This window comes from Marmota monax, unplaced genomic scaffold, assembly GCF_021218885.2.
Source record: "Marmota monax isolate L192 unplaced genomic scaffold, Marmota_monax_Labrador192_F-V1.1 WCK01_AAM20220418_F8-fsc00196, whole genome shotgun sequence".
Lineage (NCBI taxonomy): Eukaryota > Metazoa > Chordata > Mammalia > Rodentia > Sciuridae > Marmota > Marmota monax.
The window spans coordinates 3,043,033-3,062,149 of record NW_026694390.1 but is presented as its reverse complement, the minus strand read 5'-3'; the positions used below and the strand labels follow the sequence as shown (position 1 = coordinate 3,062,149).

The 19,117-nt window shown below is 48.1% G+C and overlaps 1 protein-coding gene across 3 annotated transcripts in view; it reads right to left on the bottom strand.

The window, feature by feature from the left end:
• Positions 1–626: 626 nt before the first annotated feature.
• Positions 627–19,117, bottom strand: part of Slc25a48 (solute carrier family 25 member 48) — a 40,583-nt gene continuing 22,092 nt past the window's right edge. Inside the window, exons 5-9 of one of the 3 annotated variants that reach the window (XM_046468063.2) lie at positions 13,274–13,354; positions 12,040–12,297; positions 9,386–9,519; positions 3,674–3,830; positions 627–1,028 (exon numbers count right to left, since the gene is read on the bottom strand). In XM_046468063.2, the coding sequence (XP_046324019.1) occupies positions 3,708–3,830; positions 9,386–9,519; positions 12,040–12,297; positions 13,274–13,354 (596 nt within the window). In that variant the 3' untranslated portion in view covers positions 627–1,028; positions 3,674–3,707. Of the gene's footprint in view, positions 1,029–3,673; positions 3,831–4,008; positions 4,741–9,385; positions 9,520–12,039; positions 12,298–13,273; positions 13,355–19,117 lie in introns of those variants that run through there. The other 2 variants (XM_046468065.2, XM_046468064.2) reach the window with 2 other exon arrangements.

Below are 19,117 nucleotides of genomic sequence, written 5' to 3'. Positions count from 1 at the left end.
CCCTGTCTTGAATTTAAGCCAGGGATGGCAAGTGGATTTATCTTACATTCTAGTTCTGACCGACTGGTGGTGGCTGCACAGTGTTGAGGATCCTGAAGTGACATTTAGCTCAGTGAGAAAGAGCTCTCTGCTCGACTAGGTTTGCCTACCTCAGACACAGAATTGGGAGTGACATCATGGATATGCCACTTCAATAGCAAAAGAGCCAGGTCTCCCATGTGGTTCTAATAGGAAATAAAACACAGAACAGTGAAATCATTCTGGAAACCAGAGTGTCGACAAAGTGTTTTGTTTTGTTTTATTCTCCAGGTGAAAATCAGGCCCAGAGAACACCCACCCCTCTGAGTTCAGGGTCACCATCTCTGGAGCCTTAAGGCACAGGCTGGGGAACACCTACCTGTCTTTCTTTCCGTGGCCCTTTTCAACCACGGTGCCCTTCACTGCTGACCTCAGGAACCTGGGAGAACGGGAGCCAGACAGCCATCCCTAGTTCCTCGGCTTACTTGCATGGAGCAGGCTTCTCTCTGGGCCATGCCATCTCCAGGAGCCTGAAGAAACTCAGGAATGAGGGTACCTGGTGCCTCTTGGAAGTCAGCCAGAGGCATCTGACACAGAAACAACCTGAAGAGGTTTTTAATGCTTTTATTCGAAAACCTAGAGTCAATTCCAGCTCCTCCATGTGAATCCCCAATGAGTTTATGACAGTTGCGAGGGCAGGGTTTATTTGGCCCTGACTTTTTACCATGCACTGATCTGGAGCTGATATAGATGGTCACTGCTTGGTCAATGGTCCATTGGTTTCTTCCAAAGCAAAAGCTCAGGGCCCCAGGCTGGGGTGAGGGGCAGAGAGCCTGTAGTCATGAAGGAAGGCGTCTCGAGGCCAGTGCACTGGCTGGAGGCCCACTTGACACAGAGCCTGCATGGCCAGGGTCCTGATTTCTCTCCAGTAAATTTACTCTTGCTGGTTGGGCAGATGCTGCCAGCCCCAACATGTAGTGGAATGAGACCCTGGTCAGATGACACCAGTCCTGGGAGAAAAGGAGCAAAGATAAGAACATTACCTTTTAAGGCTGTCATCTTGGATCTTAGGGTCAAACAACCCACTCAGAGAGTTCTTGTGACTACTCATGGAACAGCAATGGGCCAAGTCTCACCATGAAAACACATGTACATGGCTGAAGGGCGGGGGCGGGGGCCGTCTGGGGTTATATGTAAATGTTTTTAAAAAGATATTATAGAAAGAATGTGTCTCCTTTCCTTGGATATGAAATTTTCCTGAAATTGAAAGTAGGCCACTGAGGTTTGGAGCATGCGTGTCAAGCAAAGAACAGATCAGCATTATTCCAGGAAGGTTCAAGGTACTGAGAGATGGGCAGGGATGCCCAGTTGGACTCAGAGACCTCAGAAAAGCCATTCACTGGCCGCTGGCCAGTGAATGGGAGCCCATCTCGACTGCCAAATGTCTTTCTTGAATTGTCTGTTGACTCTGGTTTCTCCATGTAAAAGATAAAAGTAAAATCCATCACAAAACAGAAAACTCACATACTGTTTATTGGGTTTTATGTTGTCCCCGGGTCACTCCTTGTACCTGAGAGGGAAATAAGGCAGGGGACAAATGGCAAAAAGTATTTTTCCTCCCTGAGAATGGAGGTGTTGGGTCCTCTATCCCTGGCAGGCACTTAGAAACGATCTCCACATGAGTCCTGCACCTGTACCCAAGGGACTCTTGAGACAGTCACTGTCCCACCACTGAGGAACTGCAGGGCTGCTTGGTCCTGTAATAGCCGTCATCTTGTTCTGTCTAAAGGGTGTTCTAGCTGCCTGGAAATGACCTGCCTGAAATCTTAGAGCTACTTGGTAAATTAAAATCTAGGTCTTGGTAGAAGGCCTTGATATTCTTGGGTCTTGTTTAGAATACAAAGCTGAACACCTTGAGCAAGGTTTGTTCAAAATGAGGCTCCAGACCAGATGCTGGGAGCCTCCTCCCCGTCCCTCGCTGGCCTCTTTCCTAAGGGATGCAGATGTCCAAGGCCCTTGAAGAGGAGAGCACTTTCAGAAAGAAAAGCTTCCAATTGGGTTGGGCACTGCTCTGAAAGGCCAAATCCAGGACGGTCGTGACTTGGCTCACTAGAAACTTCCTCCTTCCTCCTGAAGTCACTGATCACCGGGACAGTCACAGTGGCACAGTCTGACAGCTTGGGCAAGCATCCAGCCACTCTGGGATCTGTGAGGCTGGCATTAAAACTATTTTGTAGCTGAAGATTTAATGACATGGAAAAATAGTCCTGAACTATCAGACAGGAAGAGTGAGTTATAAAACGCCGTGTAAAGTACAATTGGAACGTGGGGAGACACATTAAGAACACTTGGAAGAATACTAACAAGTTCCTGTGGTGGCAGGTATTTTTATTTTGCACTTCCAGTTTATTTGGATTTTCCATCTTTTCTACAGTAAAAATATGTTGATCTTATTACAGAATTTTGAAAAGTTACCTTTACCTGTTAAAGGTGTGTGTGGGGCGGGTGGTGGCTGATATCTGAACACATCTTTAGTAAACATGACAATGTCCCTGCCCCGCCCTGCCCTGGACATTATCCAAATGCAATAACTCTTCACCAAGATGTTTAGTTATGCAAAATGTGTTACTACCCTTTTCCTTTTATTTCCAAAAAAAAAAAAAAAGGAGCAAAAAGCCAGAAGAACTGTGAATGTCAGTCCTTTAGTAAAAATTGGAAGCAGTTTATTTAAAGTCAGCTCCCAGGGCTGGTCCTGGAAGTTTTCTAGAATTCTCTGATGCAGACCCTCCTTGGGAGAGTTTGTAGTCATGGCTGCTGGGAGGCCATCTGTGGAGCTCTGTGGGAGGCCCTAGCAGTATGGGTGGGCAGTGTCCTGGGGCCTTCACCTAGCTGGGAACGGGACAGCAGTCAGGCAGGTGGAACTCACCCGGGTGGCATGGGGTGTCTACAGCAGGCACCCCTCGTCCTAGCTGAGAAATCAGGCAGGCATCCTGGGGGAGGAGATTTCTATACCTGGGGCTGCTGGGCAAAGACCTGATGAAGCCAAGACAAGGGGGAAGGAGGGAGAAGAGGGAGCTGGGCAGAGGGCACAGCCTGAGTAAGACCTAGAGGTGAGGACGAGATGGGATGTTCAGGAGGGTGTGAGATTTGAGGCTGGAGAAGGGGCAGGGTCAAAGATGGACTCTGTCTAAAGGGCAGGGGGAAGCCACTGAGGGCATTTGAGCAAAGGAGTCACCTGCTCAGATTTGTTTTTAGAAAATCCCTCAGGTTCTGTGATCTTTCAGAAGCGGGCAGTATGGAGGCCAGGAGTGGTGGCAGAAGCCTGTCCTCTAGGGCCGCAGGAGCTTATGGGAGGCTCTCACACTGAGGCTCTGAAGTTCAACAGGGAGGTGGGGAGGTGGTGCCCTTGGAGCAGGGAGTGGAGGCCTTGTTGGGAGTCCTCGCTTCCGTCACTCCATTGAAACAGAAGAGCTCACTGCACTTCTCTCGAGGGCTGTGGGATGGGAACAAGGGGAGGCGAACTGGCCACACCAGGGAAGTTCTGTGCCCACCTCAGTCGCTGAGGACTCAGCACACTGCCAGTCCACAGGTGACAGAAAAACAAATTCAGAAGGCCACAGCATTTTCACAATGAAGAGAGGAGTTTCATACTCACAACTGGCTGGGAAGGAAGCACAATGACCTGGCCCTCATGGGCTCGTCACAGCTTGGTCCCCGCGCAGGGCCTGCAGGGAGAGCTCATACCCAAGGAACATGGCGGCGCTCATGGGGAAGCCTCGCACAGCGTTCACAGTGATGCCTCTGAAAAACACCTTCGTACAGGAGGCCCAGTTAGTGCAGGACCTGACACACACCTTCTGCAGTGCCACCCCTGGGAGCCAGAGAAACAGCTGGTAGTGCTGCCCACCCTGGCCCCTGGCCCTGTGCAAGCAAAGACCACATGGGATGCCCCAGTCATGCCCCTGCCCTGACCCATGTCATGTCTGATGGAGCACCCTCCCCCTCCCCCGCCACTCTGATATACAGGCACTTAGGACCATAGGCAAACTACTGAGTCCCTAAGACACTGTGGAGTCCCTGCATACACTTGCTTGATTGTCCTCTCTCTCTCTCTCTCTCTCTCTCTCTCTCTCTCTCTCTGTCTCTCTCTCTCTCTCTCACACACACACACACACACACACATACGGGCTCAGGAATCTGGAAATCCTAAGTAGGCAGAACATCACCCATGCCACCACGGTGACAGGTGCTTCATTCATGTGACATCTCCAAAACTGCAAGTGAAAAACTCAGCTGTCCTTAAAACTGCAGATATGGAGTCAGGTCACCGCTTTCCCAATGAGTAGCTGGGTTACCTGGGCGAGTAGCAAACTCTCTGGAACTCAGCGTTCCCAACTGTAAAATGGAGCTGCTATTTGAGGGAATGAATGAGATGCTTCTGAAGTACTCACACAGCGCCTGACTCATGGTGAGCACCCAGCACTGCTGACTGCCACCCCCACCATTGTCATTATGGAAAACTGTCACCTAAAAGTGAGAAGAACTCAACCTCAAACGCTGGCTGAGGAGGCGTGGCCTGTCCTGAGGAGCCGCTAGACTCTGCCTCTGCGGCTCTGTCACCTGAATTTATCTCACATTCCTAGGGACATCATCAGATGCTTCCCTCCTTGAGTCTTCCTATGTGGTGCTGAGCGGGCTCTGGCAAATGTGGGCAGTTACAACCTATTGGAGAACATGAGCCCCATTTAGGAACAACATAAGCAGACAGTGATGAGCACAGATAAGGGCTTGGGCGAGTGGAGGTGTGGAAGGATCTGTCTTTTCATGTGTTCTGTGGGCAGAAACAACCACCCAATCCTCACTCAAGCATGAATGACCTGAGAACTGTCAGGCACAAGATTAAAACCTGCTCTGACAGGTTTAAAGAGGTCATTAAGCTTGAGAAACTGACATGGCATTTGAAGAAAGCAGTGACCAGCCCTTTGTGTTTCTCTAGTTCCCTCGGACCCTGGGCTGCTGTGTTAGGATGGGTGAAGGTCATTGTCATTGGCCAAGATGCCAGGTGATCTTGACAACCTAGGGATTCAGCTTGGTCAATAAAGGAGCCGATGGACCCAGGTCCCCAGAGGTGAGCAAGTTAAACCCTGGAGCCATTTGGGCAGGGTACAAGCTAGATCCTGGTAACATGAGCCCTCCTCTCCAATGTCTAACCTTTTTGGAATTCCACAAGCTCACCCAGAGTGACAGAATAACAGCAAGGAACTGGGTCAACCTCCAAGAGGAAAATTCCATGCTGGGTGCCCACAGAGGCTTCCCTGTGGGCCTTGGCTTGGCTCTGCTCTATGAAGCTGGGCCAGGCAGGCTCAGCTTTGGAGTGTGGGCCTCCTGCCCCACAGAGGGATCTCTTTCCAGGAGCTGTGACCTGCTCTGCCGTGAAGCCCACGGACGAGAACAATGAGCAGAGCTGCTGGCTTTACCCCACGTTTTTCAGAACATATAGTCCTGCCTGACCAAATTACTCCTCTTGAAGCCTCCATAGCTGCCCAATAGCCAAAATCAAGTCCATGCCATTCCCTGGCCTGCAACATCTCATGTGCCCTGGCCCTGCACTCTCTCTGGGCTGCCGCTCATCATATCTGACACTCGGAGCAGGCTGACCACCTGGGGTTCTTTGGAGGAGCCGGCTCCCTCTCACCACTAGGTCTCCTCTGGTCCCCTCTGCCAAAAATGCTCTAGAGACCTGGCTTGCAGCCTCTGGATATCCTCACATGGCTTCCCCAAGGTCCATTATGACCTGTCCCCTTCTGTGCGCTCAGCATCTCCCCTTTACAGCACTTCCCACACTGGTTTCCCACCACCCGTGTCCTGTCTGTCCCCCAAGGGGCAGTGAGTGCAGGGTTGTGGGTGTGGCTGATCTCTGAGTCCCCAGCACCTGCCAGCATAGACCTTCTATATCTGCTTATTAAATGAGCCAATGGAGGGATCAGTAAATGAAGAGATAAATGAATTCCCCCATGTGAAAAAGGAACAGTCTCTGAGCCGCAGGACTCCTGGTGCAGAGGCAGTGGGGGATTCCTGGAGTAGGAGGAGGGCTCCAGACCCCCAAGGGACAGAAGTACCAGGCAACTGAACCCTGGTGCCTCAGGAAGCTCGTCCACCTACAGCATTTCTATCAGTCTCTCATCCAACCCCATCCTGCTGTCAGTAGCCCCTTCAGCATGGCCACCTGTGTGGCACTGAAGGATATGGAGGTGCTCCTCCAGCCTCCTCTTTTCAGATGACAACTCTCCAAACAGGAGCCATGGCCCAGGTGGCCAGAGATGAGCCTTGAGGTGGGCAGAGAGTGGATTCCAGGGCACTAGGTATTCCTCCTGTTCTCACTCAAAAGCTTTCGAACAAGACCATGAACTTTTGGCTTCTCCACCCCGAAGGCCACTCCCCTGCCATCTTGAAGTGATTTACCAACAGCTACTCAAGTCCCGTTCTCCTGTCCCTTTCTTTCTGGTTCTTTGTCACCCCAAGTTGTTCTTCCACAGGAGACCAGAGCAGGTGAGAGGAAGATGGGCACAGGGCTTTGTGCCTGCCTCTGAGATACAGCAAAGAATGTTCCAAACACCGTGGTCCAGAGAGCAGAGCTCAGGCCCCTGGGGCTTCAGCCTCCCCCTGGCCCTCAGCAAAGGTGGCTCCTGCTGCTAGAAATGGCCTTTGAGGCAACCTGAGTGTCCAGGACTGTGGGTTTTTTCTCTTTTCACTGTATTATTGGAAATGTCCGTATATGCCCTCACACATAAATATGCAATCACATAAATATGTTTGTGCAGGCAGTCTTCTTGGAATATATCATGAAAAACTCTTAACAGCAATTGCTTTTGAAAGGACAGCGGCCGTAAGGGGGCCATTGAGACAGTCTGCCCCCTGTGCCTTTGGAACTTTCCTATGCTCACACATTATCTGTCTCTAATCCATTAATTAAAATTTAAAACTTAATCTTGAACCATCCGGCCGGGGCCGTGGTTAATCAAGCTGAGTACTCCTATGTCTATTTCAAACCCTGCTGTGAAGAAACACCACGGACCCCAATGGTACCAAGACTAAGACCCGATCGCCTGGCTCGGGGCCTTCTAGGACTCCACTTTTTATGGAGCCCGTAATTTAGGGAGGAAATAATATCAGCCGTACATTTAGCCTGTATAGATTGCTTGGAATTATGGCACATTAATATTTTGGGAAACAGACAAAAGCAGCACCCCACTTGAATATCTTTTGTGTTTCTCTGTAATTGTTGGTTGAATTACAAACTGTGCCTCTGCTAAAAGGAAAAAATACAAAAGAGAGAAAAAACAACAACAAAAAAAACTTGACCCTTTTGTCAGAGCAGCTCTTGTAAAAATAATAATAGTAACAATAAAAATAAAACAGAAAAGCTTCAAGTTTTCCCCAAACACAGATAGAAATAAAATTCCCTCTACATCACATCTTTTTATACCAGAGTCCCAGTCTCAGTGCCTGCCTTTCCTTCACGTGCTGTGAAGTTTTACTTCTGGTCTTCATTCTGAGCAGCATCCGTGTCCTAATCTATAGATAGTGACCAGAGGTGGACACAACATTCTGTCTGTGATTCACCTCCCTTACTCTACCCACTCTGCTTGTATTAATGAAGCCCTGGGACCTGCTTCCGTCATTGGCTCCCTGGCAGTTAGCTTCATCAGAGCATGGGCTGTGTTTCTTTATTTACTGTTCTAGGCCCGACTCCTAGAACTGAACTTGGCACATATTGGTTGTTCTAAAAGTAGGCATTTGTCAAATTAATAGTGAACACATAAAATAGAAAGCCCTCAGGCATTTTTCCCAAGATCCTCTGTCAAATCGGACTGCAGCCTCCTTTACAGAGGAGATTGATGATTTCATAGGAAGGGCTGGAAGTCACACTGACCCCTTGTAGTTCTGTCCTTTGGATTGGGCCCTTTGCTCTAGCTTCAGGGGATTTGGATCCTGCTCCCTTTCACACAGCATGCTAGCTAGCCTCCTGTGGGTCACCCAGAGCTCTGGACCTTTCTCCAAGTAGGGGAGGAAATAGCAGAAGAGGAGAAGGGCAGGTATAGAAAGTCTGCTGTCCACTGTGGTGCGTGAGAAGCGTCATGCAGGAGGACAGGAGAGGTGCAGTAGACTCTGGGGGCAGTCTCGTGCTGGGCCTGGAAGTATGGGGTGGAGCATCTGGCAGGGCTCAGGGTGAGGCAGCCATGGAGAAGACCCAGGCTCGGGGGCAAGTAACCCTGGCAATACTAAGGCCGATGACGAAGTCCACTCTTCCCTTTGGGTTCTGCAAGAAACTAGAGCACCTTTCACAAGCCCAGTTTAATTTAACCCATGAACACCCCAGTCCTTCATGGTAAGAAGAGTCCTTTAAAGTCACAGAAGTGCTCAAACTGAGGCACTGGTGCTTATCCAGGGAGGGTGACCCTAGCGTGTGGCCCCAAAGTTCTATTCCACATATTTGGAAAAGAAAAGGGATTTTGAAAAAAAACAAAAACCCTGTCCCTAATCCTTTTTGCAGCCCCCAGTCTGACCTTTCTGGGTGAGCAGCCTTTCTGCAAGTGTCTGTTCAGCTTCTCCAGGTTCAATGTAAATCTGGGGGAAGTTTGGATCCCCCAGCTCACAGATAACCAGGCCCAACCTTAAAATTGTCTGCTCACTCCAACAGCCAGGCCAAGAGAGCAAGGGGTCACTGTAGGGAGGGCCGGCACAGTGGTTTCTCTGGAGCGCGATACTCTCTTTATAATCTTGGACACCAGCTGTGAAGTCTGGTCTGTGCTCGGGGATAGATTGGTAGTCAGAAGGGGATAAGTTCTTTGGCTACAGAGAGAAGAATGGAGGAGACAAGGCCTGGGGAGCCGGGTCAGAGATGTCTCCACAGCAGAGACCAGAGGTGATGGGGTCTGGCCTTGGGTGGGGTGGGGAGCTGAAGATAATTCTGGGGGCCTAAAGCTGGTAAGGAGAGATGATCCAGGGGCAAGAAGGATATGAGGGGGCTCTGGAATCTCCCACTTAGAGGCAAAGGAAAGAAGGACCCATCCCATTTTGATGAGAAGCAAACTGGTGACAGATGCAGGTGCAAGCCCCAGCTCCACCACCAGCAGCCATGTGACCACAGCAGGTCACCAGTCTTCTGGGATCCTGTTCAGGTAGGAGGCATACCTCCCCCGTCCACCAGCCTGGGGTGAGAACTAGACAGACAGCACAGGCTGGGTGCTGGGTGTGGCATCTGCTCACGGTACTTGATAAATGGTACCTGACAGCACCTCTGGGGTCTCATGCCCCCCACATGTCTGAAGCATCTCCCAGGGACTGGCACAGGACTGGGACTTACTTTGAGGCCTTCTTGCTGGTAACTCTGGGAGATGCAGTCCAGGACGCCTTTGTATTTGTTTAAATAAACCCCATCAGCTTGGAGTCGGCTTTTCACAACATCCATAGGAGTCGCTGTCCCCCAGGAAATCGCTCCTGCAAAGAGAGAAAAGATCAGGTGTCAGGGCTGGCTGGCTGGCTGGCTGGGGTCTGGAGGGACCTGGCTCCCTGAGGATTTCCACCACAAAGAAGCTCCCTAAGCTGCTGAGGGACCTGGAAAGAGCTCAGGGCTGGGACCTGCAGAATCTGTTTCTGATCCTGCCCCGCCACTTGTTGTGGGACTCAGAGCCTGGGGCCCCTCATCTGTAAAGTAGAGCAGTGCCTATCTTCACGGAGCAAGGACCCAGTGAACTGATAAATATGAAGCCTTGACCATGGACTTGCCAGTCCACGGTCAGTGCTGGACAAATGGCAGCGTTTATTGTTATGATGGGTGAGACAGTGACAAGCTCCACAAGAATGTGGCAGCAGGAGGCAGTGCCCAGGGTGAGGCTGCTAAAGGTTTTCAACTCCCCCAGGGCAGGATTTACATTGAACCTGGAGAAGCTGAATAAACACTTGCAGATGGCTCCTCACCCAGAAGGGCCAAACTGGGGATTGCATAAAAGATTAGGGACAGGGCTTTTTGTTTGTTCCTGTTTTCCAAAATCCCTTTTCTTTTCCAAATATGTGGAATAGAACTTTGGGACCACATGCCACAGTCATCCTCACTGGATAAGCACCATGCCCCAGTTTGAGCACTTTTGTGACTTTAAAGGATTCTAGGAAAATAATGCCAGGTTATTGTGTAAACACAGAAATTGGCACATTCTCTGGTGGAAAGAGAAAATGCACCAATGTCAAAGTCCAGGGCAGTCGGTTTGCTAGGTTAAATAATTGCTGCTCAGCAGCTCCTAAAAGATATCTTCACTTATTCTGAACCTCTGCCGCTCCTGACCTTCAAGCCCCCTGTAAGCCTCTGGATCTCAACTCCTTCCAGCCTTCTGCCAGAATAATGGGATGCTTCCTCAGGGCTGCCCTGGTGCGCTCAGCCCACGACAAGGGCATCGTGAAATGAGGTCTGCTGCCAGGCTGCTTGCACCTGCTCTCAAATGAGAGCAGATGGAAACTTCTCATCCTCTGGGCCAACCAGTGTTCATGCACTTTTACCAGGAGCAGGGCAAGGGACGGCCTCAGATGCATGGGGGCACAGGGAGCACAGAATTGTTTGGTGGCAAAGACGTGGGCTGTATTATGTATTTGCTGAGTTCAAGCATAGCTAGTTAGGAGGAGGAGAAGGAGGAAGGAAGAGAAGAAGGAGGAAGGAGCAAAGATTTTCTTCTCTCTTGGGTCGGTGAGTCAGCATCGAATGTGTCAAGATATCTGTCTTCCTGAAAAGCAGTCTTCTCTCGACTTCCACGTGCTGCTCTGCCCACAGCCTACAGCTCCATTTCTCGATTCCTCATTAGAGCACAGCAAAATTTGTCAGAAGTATTGTATATACTTGGGTTCTCTAATTTCTTTCATCCCATTCTCTTTGAATCCCACTTAAATGAGGTTTTGGGGTGTTTTTGTTAGTGTTGTTTTGGTACCAGGGGTTGGACTCAGGGGTGCTTAACCACTGAGCCACATCCCCAGCCCTTTTTAAAATACATATGCATATTTTATTAGGGATAGAGTCTCACCGAGTTGCTTAGGGCCTCACTAAGTTGCTGAGGCTGGCTTTGAACTCAAGATCCTCCTGCCTCAGCCTCCTGAGCCTCTGGGATTACAGGCATGCACCACTGCTCCTAGCCTTAAATTAGGTTTTTAACACCCTTCTCTCCATTGAAATGACTCTCATCAAAGGGGGAGAACAGGGCTTGGTCAAGTTGCAGCAAAGAGATGAGTGTGACTGGAGAAGAGGAAGTAAAGGGAGAGGAAAAGTAGACAATAAGGTCCGAGGGGTAGCAGGAGCCAAATCAGAGAGGGCCTGGAAAACCACTGGAGGCTGTTGAGTGTTACCATAAATCAAATAGGGATATGGTGCAGGGTTCCGGGCAGGGAGGAGGTTAAGTGGCAAATCCACAGTCACAAAATGAGTTAGTGTGGATTTGAACTTGGGTTTTTCTGACTGCAGGGTCCCTGCTGTGAGACTCATCCCTGAACTAGCTGTATGACCTTGGGTGGGCTACTTAGTATATCTGACCCTGAGTTTTCTCATCTGTGACATGGGGAGGTTGATTCCCACCTTCTAGACACAGTGACTTCCTCACATCAGGAAGGTTGGCAGTGAGTCAGCACAAGAGAGCCATGAGAACAGATTTCCTGCCCGTGGCTCAGCAGTCCCTGACGTAGAGTGCAAGCTCAGAAAACGTTCTGTTGTCTGGGAGTCCGTGAACCCCCATGGGGACTTCCATTCTCACAGCTCCAGAGTGAAGGGGATAAGAGGATGAGGGGGCATCTGCCGTTCTGAGCTCTTTCTCCACCTTTCTAGGCCTGGCTCAGAGAAGTACTTAACCAAGAATTCCTGAATGTGTGGCTGGATGAGTCCCGCCTCCCTCATGGCTCAGAAGGTCATGGTAGGCTCCACCACTGTCCCCTGTTGCACTTCAATGGCTGGCCCAGGGACAGGGCTCTAGCTGCTGCTGCTCTTACCTGCCATGCCACCTGCCAGCCACACAGCACAGGGGCTGGGACCTGCGCAGGCCTCGGGTGTGATCCACTCACTCAGGAACACGTAGGGGATAAAGTAGAGACAATAGCCCGGGATGTCCCTCAGCAGCATGGCACTGGCCCCCCGGTACAGCCCAGCCAGGCCCTCAGTCCTCACGATGGTCGCGATGCAGTGCACCGGTCCCTGGTAGGCTGGCTGCTCCCCAAGAGCCGCTGCCCTGGACTTCACACTGAGGTTGGCTACAGAGACAGGGGAGAGAAGATGGCATGTGACCCAGGGGTGAGAAACTGGCCATCCCTGGTACTGGAGCCAGTGCAGCCCATGACAGTTCTACTCACGTGGCTTGGGGTTTTACCAAACCTTCCGGCCTTCTTGGCAGCTCACAAAAGAATTTGGAAAACCCAACAAGGAGCCCCTGCCAACCTGCACAGTTGGATTGGAGACAATTCCAGGCAGGTGATAAAGTGCAAGCTGCCTTAGGATTCCCAGGGCCTTCTGGTCAACTCTCACTGTGTCTTTCTAAGCAGATGTGACTGCAGAGTGCCTAGGATCAATGACAAGTAGACACACCAAACTCTTTCTTGAAGCAGAGCCTAGAGAATCTAATGTGCTATCTCTCTCTCTCTCTCTCTCTCTCTCTCTCTCTCTCTCTCTCTCTCTCTCTCTGTTGTGTGTGTGTCTATGTCTGGGTATTCATGTGTACTGATGCCCAATGTAGCACCAAAGTAAATGAGGTTTGGAGCCAGTATCCTGTCTGCAAATCCTAACTCCACCACTTACAAACTTTTGATCTGGACTGGTCAGCATTTTCAGCCTGTTTCCTTATCTTTAAAACAGGGAAAGACTGTTGTGAGTTAAATGAGATAAACATGTAAAGTACTGGGCCTGGTGGTTAGCAGATTGTCGGCTCCATAAGTGTCCAGAGATTGTGATAGTGACAGCGAGGCGTCTGGTGTGATCAGTTGCAGGACCCCATGGCTGCAGGGCTGGGCATGTTCACTCTGACTCACTCAGCTCTGGCCAGGCTGTGCCCTTAAACAGTTGTAGGGCAACATTGGAGCCCTTGGGCCTTCAAAGTCCATGGCTCCAGGGTAGTGGCTCCTTTTTGGCCTCTGTGCTGGCAGATGGTGGCTTATGCTGCTGGCTTCTTCTAAGGTTTATAGAGCCAGCAGAAAAATTTTTCCTTCCTACTTAGTCCTCCGGGTCACTTCTTACCTGCCTCCCTGGGGTTCATCTTGTTCCCTGCTTCAAACCTGTTAGCACAGCTTTGGCTCACGCCCAGGAGACCTTCCAGTCCTGAGAAGATAGAGTGACCTTTCTCAAGAAACTAACACAACATGAATGAAGTCTGCCCATGATCATGACACTACTTTGCTACCTGGGTTTAATTCCCTGTATACCATGTTCCAATCTGGTTTCGTACATGCCTCAGGATCAAACACTTGGCTACATGACTCCACAGTCCCAACTGCAGATTTGGGATTAAAGGACAACCTGGACTTTCCCAGAAGTCCTTGAGGTCAGAGGGAGGTTTTTATTTGCCTTCAAAGTGTGCTTGAACACAGTCAACCCAGATTTCCATCCGTGTGTGGAGAAGTGAGTGACTCCCTGACATCCACAAAATGTGGACAGGACACTGAGCCTCACTCACCTCCTCCACTGTGTGTCCCATAGGAGGTGATCAGGGGTAAAGTGTACTTGGGAGGGCACAAGTTTCTTTGAGCAAGATCAGACAATGTGGGCATTGAAAGCCCACTGAGAGGTCCTTGGACATCCCTTTCTTTCCCAAACCCTGATGATATTGCCTGGGCCATTCTGGGAAGTTTGCCCATGACACAGAATAGATGTCACTGTCCCACTCTATGAACTTTGGCCAGGCCACTTTCATCTCCAGGTAACACTGACCTGACCAGGAGTTACTGGTTGAAAGACGACAGCATGCAAATAACAATTGGCTTGTTTGGAGGCACAGATCCCGAAAAAACACTTGCCAAATCACCAACTGGCTTTGTAAACAAAAATCTGTATTCTATTCCTTTACTCTCCAGGGTAAACAATAAATTTTCTTATATTCTTCTAAGTTTGCAACATAAAAAATCTAGGATTTTCATTACAGATAGGTGTTCTAGAATGTCAAATAACTTTTTCTGTGCCAACTGACATAGTCAAATTTTTTTTTCTTCTTTTTAATGTGAAGATGATGAATTACAGATTGATTTTTTCAAATGTTAAATTGATCCTGCATTTACAGTACAAACTGCTTATGATATATTATCTTTTTCATAAATTAGGAATAAGAGAACTTTCTCAACCTGATAAAAGGTATCTGGAGAATTTGCAGCTCACATTAATACTCAAGCATGAAGACTGAATATTATATCTCCTAAGTTCTGGAGCAAAGTAGTGGTATCTATTCCTATCATTTGTATTCAACACTGAATCTGAGGTCCCAGTCAGTGCAGTAAGGGGGTTGAGGAGGGACGGAGCATACAAGTTGGAAAAAAAAGAAGCAAAACTGCTTCTATTTTCATCCTAAGGAACTTATAGAATAAAAGAACTACATAGCAGGCTTAGTAAGATTATATTAGTAGTTGATATAGAAAACTAACTGCATTTTATGTATTATTTTATGTATTAGGCCACCATTTAAATTTATAAAACAATGCTTTTTCTAATACCAAAAATCTGAAATATTTAGAAATTTAATAAAGTATTTGCAAGGCATTATGAAAACTGTAAAATATTAAGAGAATTAATGAAGGCCTTGAATAAATTGAGATATATACCATGTTCTTTGATTATTAAGAAACTAGTTTTCCTCATATCTATAGATTGAATGCACTTCCAATAAAAATCTAGCAATCTTTCTTATTAAAAAATCTAGGATTTATTGCTTGAGAATTACCCACTTATGATTATTAAAGCAACATAATTTTCATAGTGACTGCCCTAGTGATTATCATCATCAGGAGGCTGACACAGCTCTGCATTGACTCAAGTTTGTACTGTTGTGTCAGTTAGCTCTCCATCACTATAATAAAATGACTGAGGCAGTCGATTTATGGAGAGAAAAAGGTCATTACAGTTCATGGTTTGAGAGGTTCCTTTACTTGGTTGGTTGGCTCATTGTTTTGGGTCTTTGGCGAAACAGTACATTATGGTGGGAGTGCATGATAGAGGAAAACTGCCCACCTCATCAGCCAGGAAGCAAAAGGGAATAAGGAAGGGTTAGAGTCCCACTATTCCCTTTGAGGGCATGCCCCCCTGCAATGACCTAAGTATCTCCCTAGGCCCCACCTCTCAATAGCATCACTGTAGGGATCAAGCCTTTAACACATGGGCCCTTTGGGGGACACTCATCCAAGCCACGGCAACCATATGGCTTTAGAGCTCCTCTCAGCTCACTCATGCTCCCCAGGTGTGGGTAGGTGTGGCTTTCAGGAGTGACTGATTGAAGGACGGGTCGTGGTAAAATCCTCCTTGTTTGGAGACACAGATGTTGGAAAAACACATGTCCTGAACTTGCTTTGTCACCCAAACCCAACAAGGACAAAACATCCTTTTTTTCTTTCATTCTCAAGGTAAGCAATAAGGAAATTCTTTTGTATACACACACATATATTTTTCACACATATACACAGTTTTCCTTTGTAAACTATTTCAGGGTGAGTTACATACATGGCTCTTCACCCCTAAATACTTCCGAATGCATTTCTTGAGACTAGGGATACCGTCTTATGCAACCATAGCAGAGTTGTCAGCTTAAAACATCTAAATTGATAATAGTTAAATCTACTCTCTAATAATGTTTTCCTTTATAGCATTTTCTCCCTTGATCTGAAACATTTTCATGGTCTTTATTCTTTAATGCCACTGACGGTTTTTAAGAGGATACCACTTTACTTCCTTAAAAGAGCATTTCCTTATGAGCATATTGAAGTATACTAACCTTGGCTAGGTCTCTTTCCTATTCATAAGGCTTATCTTTTTTTCCATGAAGAGCAATCATTCTCCTGAGCTTGTGACCTTCTATCCTTGTTTTATTTGTTTGCTTTTAGTGTTATTCATTCATTCATTGGGTTGGGGATCAACCCCAGGGCCTTGTGTATGCTAGACAAGCATTCTACCATTGAGCCACACCCCCAACCCACAGTTTTTCAGTTGAGGTCTAATTTGTATTCAGTAAAAGATGTAGCTCTTGAGTGTGTGGTTGCTGAGTTCTGATGAGTCCTGACAGCTGTGTGCACATGTATGACCACACCTGACCCGAAAATCACTTCCTACACTTGAAACAAACTATTTTGGTCACAGCTCACTTAGTAACAGCTAAGATTCCACAGCCGATCACCCTCTCCTGATTCTCAGGGTGAAAGAACTCTGTGATACTCAGGAGCTGACACTCACCCAGAAGAAAATCTCTGAAGAGGCAGTTTTTACTGTCCATCTACACTGGCAATAGTGGTGAATGACTCATAGTGAGATCTCAAATCACAACTTCATCAAAGTTAGTCATCATTATTTTATGTCCAAATAAAAATGCATGGCTTGGCTGGGGCTGTAGCTCAGTGGTAGAGCACTTGCCTAGCACGTGTGGGGCACTGGGTTCAATCCTTAGCACCACATAAAAGTAAACAAATAAAATAAAGCATGCTGTCCATCTACAACTAAAAAAATTTTTTTTAAATGCATTGCAACCATACCATTGGTTAGGTTCAAGGTCACAAACTAAAATAATAATGAATTTACACTAATTCTTCTTTTTAATTCAGTAGCAATAGTTGGAGCAATAAATATCCTTGACCAGGTCAAGCTATCACTTCTGATAAATGAACAAGAGAGTCTTCTTCTAGAAAGCAGCAGTATTTCCCAGGTGCTCCATGGTCTGGAAGGTATGGCCCAGGACCCTTGGCAGGTAACCACAGGAAAGGGCTGAATCAGAGATTTGCTAACTCAATTAAAATAAAATTGTGGACCAATTTTAGTTTGGAAAATTTTTAGAAGGTAGCTCTTGGAAATTTGCACAACGAAAGTCTCTAGACTTGCATGTCAGTTGTCCAAGGATCCTGGGGAAGGTCATAGGATGCTAGAAGCTCACGTGGACCACTGTCTCCAACCTCTTCCTCAGGGCTTGGTTTCAGGGCACATGTGTGTGTGAAAGGACTGACATAAAATTTATCTTCTTCTAAAGTAAAGGTACTTCATTCCTCTATCTATAAATTTTTATTCTGTAATGATGGAAATATAAATCAAATTTTGGTCATATCTCATGAGTGCTTTGCCATTGAGACCATTTTTTATAGCCTTCCTTAAATCAAAGGCATATTATCTTTTTATGTGATAGGAATGAATTATATACCTCAAAAACTCAGGAGGCCTGGGATTCTTTTCTTTTCCCAAATTCAACTAGGGCTAGCTTACAGCCAACACCAAAACTGGCAGGACGGTTAAGGTCAGTGGAATTGGCTCCCACCTGCTCCTCACCTCCACAAGGAGTGAAGGAGCCCACACGGTGCTAAAAGAAGCCCTCTGCAGGCCCCTGCCTCATCGGCTCGTCCCTGCCATTGCTCCTTTGACCACATGTCATGGCCATCTGGCTTCATTGCTCACTGGCCTGGCTGGGCCAGAAGGTCCCTGGAGGCATGTACCCCTATAGGTAACTTTGCCTTTGGGGGGCGGGGGGGATCCGACTTTGATGCTGCTGTGTTCTGAGCATATGTATTTTTTTACCCTTCCTGGGGCAGCAAACTTCCTGGTGATACAGAGACCCAGGGCCTGAGTCCCTATGTACCTTGGCATTGTTTCCCAGGAGCATCTGTTCTGGGTGGGTTCCAGCACTGAGGCCTCCCTCCCAAAGCATTGCACGCTTAGTATTTAGCAAAGGTCGGCCCTATCTGATGCTTGGACCAGAGGCTTGAGATACTAAAAGGAACTCCAAAGTCATGGTCCCACCTACAGCACTGGTCTAAGAGGCTACGGGGGCATCCAGTGATGTGGTGGCGTGGACTCCAGCACAAAGCTGGCCATCATCACCTCCTTGGTTTGGGTTTGGTTTGGATTTTTGAGCAGCCCAGTGTATGGAGAGCAGTGATTTGGATCATGGTCTCTGATTGCCTCGTGGCTGCATTGCACTGGGAACTTCCTGTGCAAAGGTGAAGGTCAAGATGACCCAGCTGCTCTGGTGATGCTGGCCCGAGGAGGCTCCAGGCAAAGCAGCAGAGCTGTATCAGTCGGGACCTTGAGCTCAGGCATCAACCATCAGGGATTGAGAATTCTGAGCCTAACAAGATGACCCTAATATTTCACCAGTCCTGCGTCCTTCAGATGGCCTGTTTTATTGAACCATTCCCACAAATAACCGTTTGATGAAACCTATATTAAAAACATGCTGAGCTAGCTCTGGGTCACGGCTCCTCCACCAGAGGTCAGGGCTCCCCTGGCCCCAGCTTTTTCTCTAAGTGTGTCTGTCTTTTCTTCACCCCACACCCCCAACCCATCACTAGTGTTTTCCTGAATTAATGGCCATGGCTGAGAGATGAGAGGGCCACAGCACCGGCGGACCCCTTGCATCACTTTCCCAGGACATAACCAGCTGGAAGCTCTCCTTTAGTGCCTGTTCTAAGAGTCCAGCCATTTTCTAAGGACCTGAATGGTCTGAAATAGGCAGATGCTGTAACAGAAAGAGCCCTGCGTTAGAGGCTGACAGGGATTCCCATTCCTGCTCAGTTGCTATTGTTGCCCAGCCCTCTGCAGGGGAATCCACCTCATTGGGTCTTTGCTTCCTTATCTATAAAAGTAGGGTCAAGGAGTGGCCTGTCCACCTTCTTGGCTTTTGTGATCATCCAAAGAGAATTTTGGCAAATGGCACTTTACTAAAACCTGTGTTGTTCAAGTGCATTTATTCAAGGCAAATAGTTATCATTCCTGAGTTTATTAGCCTGTCCTGATATGACTCCGGATCCTGACAGTGCTGGGCCTGCCAACCGTAGGCATCCGTGGCCCGCAGCCAGGTCTGCTGCAGGAGATCACCGGTGCCCACACAGAGCCAAGAATGACCAATAC